This window comes from Watersipora subatra, chromosome 6 (assembly GCF_963576615.1).
Source record: "Watersipora subatra chromosome 6, tzWatSuba1.1, whole genome shotgun sequence".
Taxonomy (NCBI): domain Eukaryota; kingdom Metazoa; phylum Bryozoa; class Gymnolaemata; order Cheilostomatida; family Watersiporidae; genus Watersipora; species Watersipora subatra.
This window is the reverse complement of record NC_088713.1, coordinates 46,123,840-46,133,405: the sequence shown is the minus strand read 5'-3', so window position 1 is coordinate 46,133,405 and position 9,566 is coordinate 46,123,840. Positions and strand designations below refer to the sequence as shown.

The 9,566-nt window shown below is 30.3% G+C and overlaps 1 protein-coding gene across 1 annotated transcript; it reads left to right on the top strand.

Annotated features, from left to right (window-relative positions):
• The first annotated feature begins 7,472 nt into the window (after positions 1-7,472).
• On the top strand, positions 7,473-8,330 carry LOC137398313 (uncharacterized). The gene has a single exon (XM_068084421.1). It carries the CDS (start codon positions 7,473-7,475, stop codon positions 8,328-8,330), a length of 858 nt encoding a protein of 285 aa, XP_067940522.1.
• The last annotated feature ends 1,236 nt before the right edge of the window (positions 8,331-9,566 follow it).

The window sequence follows — 9,566 nt, the reverse complement described above, 5'->3', positions numbered from 1 at the left end:
ATTATGGGCTTCATCAATCTTCCACCTTTTGTTTTGTTGGTATAGTCACTATTGTTGAGGAAAATAACTCAAAAGTTAAATCAAATTAAAAAGATTGTGTATTATCGGCTTCATCACTCTTTGAGTTTTGGTTTCTTTAGTATAGTTACTATTGTTGAAAAAAATAAATCTAAAATCAAATCAAAATAGAAAATTTTGAATTATGGGCGTCATCAATTTTTTAACTTTTGTTTTTTTAGTAATGTGATTATTGTTGAAAAAATAAATCAAAAATCGAATCAGAATATAAAATTGTGTATTATGGGCTTCATCACTTTTTTAGGTTTGGTTTCGTTAGTAATGTTATTATTGTTGATAAGATTAAATCAAAATTCAAATCAAAACAGAAAATTATGTAGTATGGGATTCATTACTCTTTTAACTTTGGTTTCTTTGCCATAATTACTACTGTTGAGAAAAATAAATCGAAAGTCAAATCAAATAAATAAAAATTGTGTATTATTGGTTTTATCACGCTTTAGCTTTGGTTTCTTTAGTATAGTTATTATTGTTCAAAAAAAAAAATCAAATCAAAATAGAAAATTGTGTATTTTGGGCTTCATTAATCTTCCAGCTTTTATTTCTTTGGTATAGTTATTATTGTTGGGGAAAACTAATCAAAATCAAATCAAAGTCATATAATTGTGTATTTTGGGCTTCAACCCTTTTTTAGGTGTGCTTTCTTTAGTATAGTTACATGTACAATTGTTGAGGAAAATATATCAAAAGTCCAATCAAATTAAGAAATTGTGTATTATACGCTTCATAACTCTTCTGAATTTTGATTTTTTGGAATAGTTACTATGGTTGAAGAAAATACATGTATATCAAAAATCAAATCAAAAAAGAAAATTGTGTATTATGGGCTTCATCAATCTTTTAGCTTTGGTTTCTTTAGTATGGTTATTATTGTATAGGAAAACAAATCAAAAATTAAATAAAATAGAAAATTGTGTTTTATGGAGTTCATCACTCTTTCAGCTTTGGTTTCTTCAATATGTTACTACTGTTGAGGAAAATAAATCAAAGTTCAAATGAAAATAAAATATTGTATATTATTGGCTTGATTACTCTTTTAGCTTTGGTTTATTTGGTATAGTTACTATGCTTGGGGAAAGCTGATCAAAATCAAATCAGTGTCAGATAATTTTGTATTTCGTCCTTCAGCATTCTTTTAGCTCTGGTTCGTTTGGTATAGTTACAAATGTTGGGGAAAATAAATCCAAAGTCGATTCAGAAGAGAAAACTGTGTATTATGGGCTTTATCACTCGTCCGACTGTTTTTCTGTTCTATAGATATTGTGGTTTAAGAAAATACATGTATATCAAAAATCAAATCAAAATAGAAAATTGTGTATTATGGGCTTCATCACCCTTTTAGCTTTGGTTTCTTTAGTATAGTTATTATTGTTCAAGAAAGAAAAGAAAAATCAAATCAAAATAGAGATTTGTCTATTATGGGCTTCATCACTCTTTCAGCTTTGGTTTTTTTAGTATAGTTATTAGCGTTAAAAAAATAAATGAAAAATCAAATTAAAATTAATAATTGTGTGTTATAGGCTTCATCACTTTTTTAGCCTTGGTTTCTTTAGTAATGTTATTCTTGTTGAAAAAATAAATCAAAATTCGAATCTAAATAGAAAATCGTGTATTATAGGCTTCATCACTTTTTTAGCCTTGGTTTCTTTAGTAATGTTATTCTTGTTGAAAAAAAAAATCGAATCAAAATAGAAAATTGTGTTTTATGGGTTGCATCACTTTCATCTTTGGTTTCTTTAGTATACATGTAGTTATTATTGTCGAAAAAAATAAATAAAATTTCAAATCAAAATAGATACTTACATAGTATGGGCTTCATCACTTTTTTAGCTTTGGTTTCTTTGCCATAATTCCTACTGTTGATTAAAATAAATCGAAAGTCAATTTAAATTAAAAAAAATTGTGTATAATGGGCTTCATCACTCTTTTAGTTTGGGTTTCTTTAGTATAGTTATTACTGTTGAGGAAGTTAAATCAAAAGTCAAATTAAATTCAGAGTTTGTGTATTACATGTGTATATGCTTCATCAGTCTTTTGAGTTTTGTTTCTTTGAGATAGTTATAATTGTTAACAAAAATAGTTCAAAAATCAAATCAAAATAGATAATTATGTAGTATAAGCTTCAGCACTCTTTTTGCTCTGGTTTCTTTGCCATAATTACTAATGTTGAGAAAAATAAATCAAAAATCGAATCAAAATAGAAAATCGTGTATTATAGGCTTCATCACTTTTTTAGCCTTGGTTTCTTTAGTAATGTTATTCTTGTTGAAAAAAAATCAAAAATCGAATCAAAATAGAAAATCGTGTATTATAGGTTTCATCACTTTTTTAGCTTTCGTTTCTTTAGTAATGTTATTCTTGTTGAAAAAAAAATCAAAAATCCAATCAAAACTTAAAATTGTGTATTATGGGCTTCATCACTGTTTCAGCTTCTGTTTCTTTAGTACAGTTATTATTGTCGAAGAACATAAATGAAAAATCAAATCAAAATAGATAATTGTGCGTTATAGGCTTCAACACTCTTTTAGCTTCTGTTTTTTTGGTACAGTTATTACCGTTCAGGGAAATCAAATCAAAAATCAAATGATATAGTTAATTGTGTATTATGGGTTTCTTAATTTTTTAGGTTTGGATTTTTTAGTAATGTTATTATTGTTAAACAAAATATATGAAAACTCAAATCAAAATAGAACAATGTGTATTATGGGCTTCATCAATCTTCCACCTTTTGTTTTGTTGGTATAGTTACTATTGTTGAGGAAAATAACTCAAAAGTCAAATCAAATTAAAAAAAATTGTGTATTATCGGCTTCATCACTCTTTTAGTTTTGGTTTCTTTAGTATAGTTACTATTGTTGAAAAAAATAAATCTAAAATCAAATCAAAATAGAAATTTGTGTATTATCGGCTTCATCACTATTTTAGCCTTGGTTTCTTTAGTAATGTCATTATGGTTGAAAAGAATAAATCAAGATTCAAATCAAAATAGATAATTATGTAGTATTGGCTTCATCACTTTTTTAGCTTTGGTTTCTTTGCCATAATTACTACTGTTGAGGAAAATAAATCAAAAGTCAAATCAAATTAAAAAGATTGTGTATTATGGGCTTCATCACTCTCTTTAGCTTTTGTTTCTTTGGTATAGTTACTACTGTGGAAGAAAATAAATCAAAAGTCAAATCAAATTCAGGAATTGTGTATTATATGCTTCATCCTTCTTCTGATTTTTTTTTCTTTGAGATAGTTATTATTGTTGAAGAAAATAAATCAAAACTCAAATCAAAATAGATATTTATGTAGTATGGGCTTCAGCAAACTTTTTGCTTTGGTTTCTTTGCCATAGTTACAATTGTTGAGGAAAATATATCGAAAGTCAAATCAAATTAAAAAAAATGTGTATTTTGGGCTTAATCACACTTTAGTTTTGATTTCTTTAGTATAGTTATTATTGATGAAAAAAAATCAAAAATCAAATCAAAGTAGAAAGTTGTGTATTACGGGCTTCATCACCCTTTTAGCTTTTGTTTCTTTAGTATAGTTATTATTGTTCAAAAAAGAAAAGAAAAATCAAATCAAAATAGAGATTTGTCTATTATGGGCTTCATCACTCTTTCAGCTTTGGTTTTTTTAGTATAGTTATTGGCGTTAAAAAAATAAATGAAAAATCAAATTAAAATAGATAATTGTGTGTTATAGGCTTCATCACCTTTTTAGCCTTGGTTTCTTTAGTAATGTTATTCTTGTTGAAAAAATAAAAAATCGAATCAAAATAGAAAATTGTGTTTTATGGGCTTCATCACTTTCATCTGTGGTTTCTTTAGTATACATGTAGTTATTATTGTCAAAAAAATAAATCAAAATTCAAATCAAAATAGATACTTACATAGTATGGGCTTCATCACTCTTTTATCTTTGGTTTCTTTGCTATAATTCTTACTGTTGATTAAAATAAATCGAAAGTCAATTCAAATTATAAAAAATTGTGTATAATTGGCTTCATCACTTTTTTAGCTTTGGTTTCTTTGCCATAATTACTACTGTTGAGGAAAATAAATCAAAAGTCAAATCAAATTAAAAAGATTGTGTATTACGGGCTTTATCACTCTTTTAGCTTTGGTTTTGTTAGTGATGTTATTATTGTTGAAAAGAATAAATCAAAATTCATATCAAAGCAGATAGTTAGGTAGTATGGCTTCATCACTCTTTTAGCTTTGGTTTCTTTAGTATAGTTGTTTATGTTGAAAAAAGAATCAAAATTCAAATCAAAATAGAAAATTGTGTGTTATAGGCTTCAGTACTCTTTTAGCTTTTGTTTCGTTAGTAATGTTATTATTGTTGAAAAGAATAAATCAAAATTCAAATCAAAACAGATAATTATGTAGTATGTAATTCATCACTCTTTTAACTTTGGTTTATTTGCCACAATTACTACTGTTGAGGAAAATAAATCGAAAGTCGAATCAAATAAAAAAAAATTGTGTATTATGGGCTTCATCTCGCTTTAGCTTTGGTTTCTTTAGCATAGTTATTATTGTTGAAAAAAAAATCAAAAATCAAATCAAAATAGAAAATTGTGTACTAAGGGCTCCATCACTTTTTTAGCTTTGGTTTCATTAGTAATGTTATTATTGTTGAAAAGAATTATTCAAAATTCAAATCAAAACAAATAATTATGTAGTATGTAATTCGTCACTCTTTTAACTTTGGTTTATTTGCCACAATTGCTACTGTTGAGGAAAATAAATCGAAAGTCGAATCAAATAAAAAAAAATTGTGTATTATGGGCTTCATCACGCTTTAGCTTTGCTTTCTTTAGTATAGTTATTTTTGTTGAAAAAAATAAATCAAAAATCCAATCAAAATAGAAAATTGTGTATTATGGGCTTCATCACTCGTCCAGCTTTGGTTTCTTTAGTACAGTCATTATGGTCGGAGAAGATAAATGAAAAATCAGATCAAATTAGATAATTGTGCGTTATAGGCTTCAACACTCTTTTAGCTTTTGTTTCTTTGGTACAGTTACTACCGTTGAGAGAAATCAAATCAAAAATCAAATGATATAGGTAATTGTGTATTATGGGCTTCTTAATTTTTTATGTTTGGCTTTTTTAGCAATGTTATTATTGCTGGACAAATTATATGAGAACTCGGATCAAAATAGAAAATTGTGTATTATGGGCTTCATCACTTTTTTTGCTTTGGTTTCTTTAGTACAGTTATTAATGTTGAAAAGAAGTAATGAAAAATCAAGTCAAAAGGGAAAATTGTGTATTACTGGCTTCATCAATCGTTTACTTTTTGGTCTTTAGTAATGTTATTATTGTTGAAAAAAATAAATCAAAATTCAAATCAAAATAGATAATTATGTGGTATGGGCTTCATCACTCATTTAGCTTTAGTTTCTTTGCCATAGTTACTATAATTGAAAAAAATAAATCGAAAGTCAATTCAAATTATTAAAAATTGTGTATAATTGGCTTCATCACTTTTTTAGCTTTGGTTTATTGCCATAATTACTACTGTTGAGGAAAATAAATCAAAAGTCAAATCAAATTAAAAAGATTGTGTATTGCGGGCTTTATCACTCTTTTAGCTTTGGTTTTGTTAGTGATGTTATTATTGTTGAAAAGAATAAATCAAAATTCATATCAAAGCAGATAGTTATGTAGTATGGCTTCATCACTCTTTTAGCTTTGGTTTCTTTAGTATAGTTGTTTATGTTGAAAAAAAAAGCAAAATTCAAATCAAAATAGAAAATTGTGTGTTATAGGCTTCACTACTCTTTTAGCTTTTGTTTCATTAGTAATGTTATTATTGTAGAAAAGAATAAATCAAAATTCAAATCAAAAACGATAATTATGTAGTATGTAATTCATCACTCTTTTAACTTTGGTTTATTTGCCACAATTACTACTGTTGAGGAAAATAAATTGAAAGTCGAATCAAATAAAAAAAAATTGTGTATTATGGGCTTCATCACTTTTTTAGCTTTGGTTTCATTAGTAATGTTATTATTGTTGAAAAAAATAAATCAAAATTCAAATCAAAATAGATAATTATGTGGTATGGGCTTCATCACTCATTTAGCTTTAGTTTCTTTGCCATAGTTACTACTGTTGAGAAAAATAAATCAAAAGTCAAATCAAATTAGAAAAATTGTGTATTATGGGCTTCATCACTCTTTTAGCCTTGGTTTCTTTAGTATAGTTACTATAATTGAAAAAAATAAATCCAAAATCAAATCAAATTAGAAAATTTTGAATTATGGGCGTCATCAATTTTTTAACTTTGGTTTTTTTAGTAATGTGATTATTGTTGAAAAAATAAATCAAAAGTCGAATCAAAATATAAAATTGTGTATTATGGGCTTCATCACTCGTTGAGCTTTGGTTTCTTTAGTACAGTTATTATTGTCGGAGAACATAAATAAAAAATCAGATCAAAATAGATAATTGTGCGTTATAGGCTTCAACACTTTTTTAGCTTCTGTTTCTTTGGTACAGTTACTACGGTTGAGGGAAATCCAATCAAAAATCAAATGATATAGCTAATTGTGTATTATGGGCTTCTTAATTTTTTAGGTTTGGGTTTTTTAGTAATGTTATTATTGTTAAACAAAATATATGAAAACTCAAATCAAAATAGAACAATGTGTGTTTTGGGCTTCATCAATCTTCCACCTTTTGTTTCTTTGGTATAGTTACTATTGTTGAGGAAAATAACTCCAAAGTCAATTCAAATTAAAAAAATTGTGTATTATCGGCTTCATCACTCTTTTAGTTTTGGTTTCTTTAGTATAGTTACTATTTTTTAAAAAAATAAATCTAAAATCAAATCAAAATAGAAGTTTGTGTATTATCGGCTTCATCACTTTTTTAGCCTTGGTTTCTTTAGTAATATTCTTATAGTTGAAAAGAATAAATCAAGATTCAAATCAAAATAGATAATTATGTAGTATGGGCTTCATCACTTTTTTAGCTTTGGTTCCTTTGCCATAATTACTACTGTTGAATAAAATAAATCAAAAGTCAAATCAAATAAAAAGATTGTGTGTAAGAGGTGTCTGATTGGTCGGACTAATCTGATGCGCATGAGAGGACGGGGATAAGGCTACGGAGTCATTCGTCAACCTGGAGGCTTACTAGAAGGACGTCGACGCTCGACTAACAGGTATATATCCTAAGTATTTTTATATGGTGTCAGAATAAGCGTACCCGTGCTAGCGTTGTTAATTACCTCTAAGCCTAGTAGTGAAAGTTTGGCTGAATCTCACCGGGTTTACTAACTATAATTTGCGTTGTTCGGTACTCGTGAGGTAAGTTGAGGATTTTGATGAATCCTAGGAACTAAATAATTAAGTAAATAATTGTTAGAAACCCGTATATAAATAAATAATGGCGGAAGGAAGTAAAGATGATCGCTTTGTAAAGAAATTAAATTTCAAAGATGAAAATCTTTCAGTATCGTGGAAAACATTCAAAAGGCAATTTAATATCCTCAGAATAGCCAAAAAGTATGGCGATATGGAGGAAGAAGAGAAATTTGCAAACCTGCTAATGCTAATTGGATTGGACAGTGTTTCTATCTATGACCAATTTAATTTTCATGATACGGAAGAAGGTAGAACAAGAACATTGGTGAATGTAATCGCCATGTTTGACAATCATTTTGAACCCGTCAGAAATATAATTTATGAACTAGTAAAATTCAACAGCCTTAAACAAGGATCTATGTCAATTCAACAATTTATTACTGAAGTTCATACCCAGGCTGACAACTGTGACTACGGCAACATGCGTGACCAGTTGATAAGAGACAGAATTGTGGTAGGAGTGGCGGATAACAAACTCAGAGAACAACTTATCGATGTCGAAGAGTTAGACTTGGCGACTTGTATTCGAAAAGCTAAACAGTTCATATCCCACCATGCTCAAGCTGCAAAATTATTAGGGGAAACCCATGATGGTAACTTAGATGCGATAAAAAGTTATACTGCAACTAGCGACAATTTCAAAAAGCGAACTTGCAGTCAACAGGGCAAACAAAAGTGTTTCTTTTGTAACAGAGACTCGCATCCGAGAGAGAGATGCCCTGCACGCAACGCGACTTGTTATATCTGTAAAGAGAAAGGGCACTGGGCTAGAGCTAAGGCATGTAAAACAAAAAAAGGATCGCAGATAAATATAACTAGCGAGCTCACGCAGGAGTCCGAGGGACTAGAGAGTTTGTATTTTGGCTCCGAATCGGAATGACTAGATGGACTCACGATTGAAAATATTACTGAAACTCCAAAAGCATGGATCGCGAACATCAGACTGAATTCACACCAGGTGAAATTTAAACTAGACACGGGAGCCGCAGTTACAGCTGTACCGGCGTCTATGGCCAATTTAGTGGAAAACGTCAATCACTCTAACAAAATTCTCAGAGGCGCTGGAAACTATAGATTGGTTGTTACAGGCCAAAAGGAGGTAACATTGTCCTCTTCGGAGGTGGAAGTTCGCGAGACAGTTTATTTTGTTAAGAATTTGGTGACGCCGCTGTTGGGAAAGCCAGCCATTTTTAAATTAGGTCTTATTAATTTCACTGATAGTGTAGAAGCAGATATACATTGGCTTGCAAGCTACCCGGAATTGTTTAAAGGTCTGGGAACAATGGATGCTCAGGTGAAAATAACCCTGGAAAATAACTGTACACCATTTGTTCAGGCTGTCCCTAGGAGAGTAGCGGCTGCGAGAAAGGATATGCTGCAGAACGAACTCAATAGAATGGAACAGCTAGGGGTAATCGAGCGTATCGAGAAACCTACTCGATGGTGTGCACCGTGCATAGTAGTTCCCAAGAAAAATGGTAAATTACGGGTGTGTATAGACTTTACAAATCTTAACAAGTCTATAAAAAGAGAGCATCACCCCTTGCCAACAGCAGAAGAAACGTTAAGTGAGTTGGGAGTTTCTAAGTTGTTTAGCAAGTTAAATGCTAATTCAGGGTATTGGCAGTTAAAGCTTCAGCCTGCTTCCCAAGAACTTACCACCTTCATTACTCCCTTTGGGAGATACTTCTGTAAGCGATTGCCCTTTGGCGTTAGCAGCGCGCCGGAAATATTTCAGAGAGAGATGCAGAAAGTGTTGGTTGACTTGAAGGGCGTAGTGTGTCACATGGATGACATACTCGTGCACGGAGCCACCAAGAAGCAACACGAAAAACGTCTCCATCATGTTTTGGCTCGGTTAAGAACAGCTGGAATCACACTAAATAGAGATAAGTGCGAGTTTGGCGTGCGGGAGACTAAGTTCTTAGGTCATGTGATAGACAGTAAAGGGATTCGAGCAGATCCGGAAAAGACTAGAGCCATTTTAGAATTCCCGACTCCTTCCACTATGAAGGAGCTACGACGTTTCTTTGGGATAGTCAACTATCTAGGAAAGTTCTCCCCTCGGCTAGCAGAGTCAACAGGACATCTACGTAGGCTTCTCGGGAATGACTGT

Excerpts from the sequence above, each read along its gene's own strand:
- LOC137398313 (XM_068084421.1), top strand. The coding sequence starts at position 7,473 with ATGGCGGAAGGAAGTAAAGATGATCGCTTTGTAAAGAAATTAAATTTC.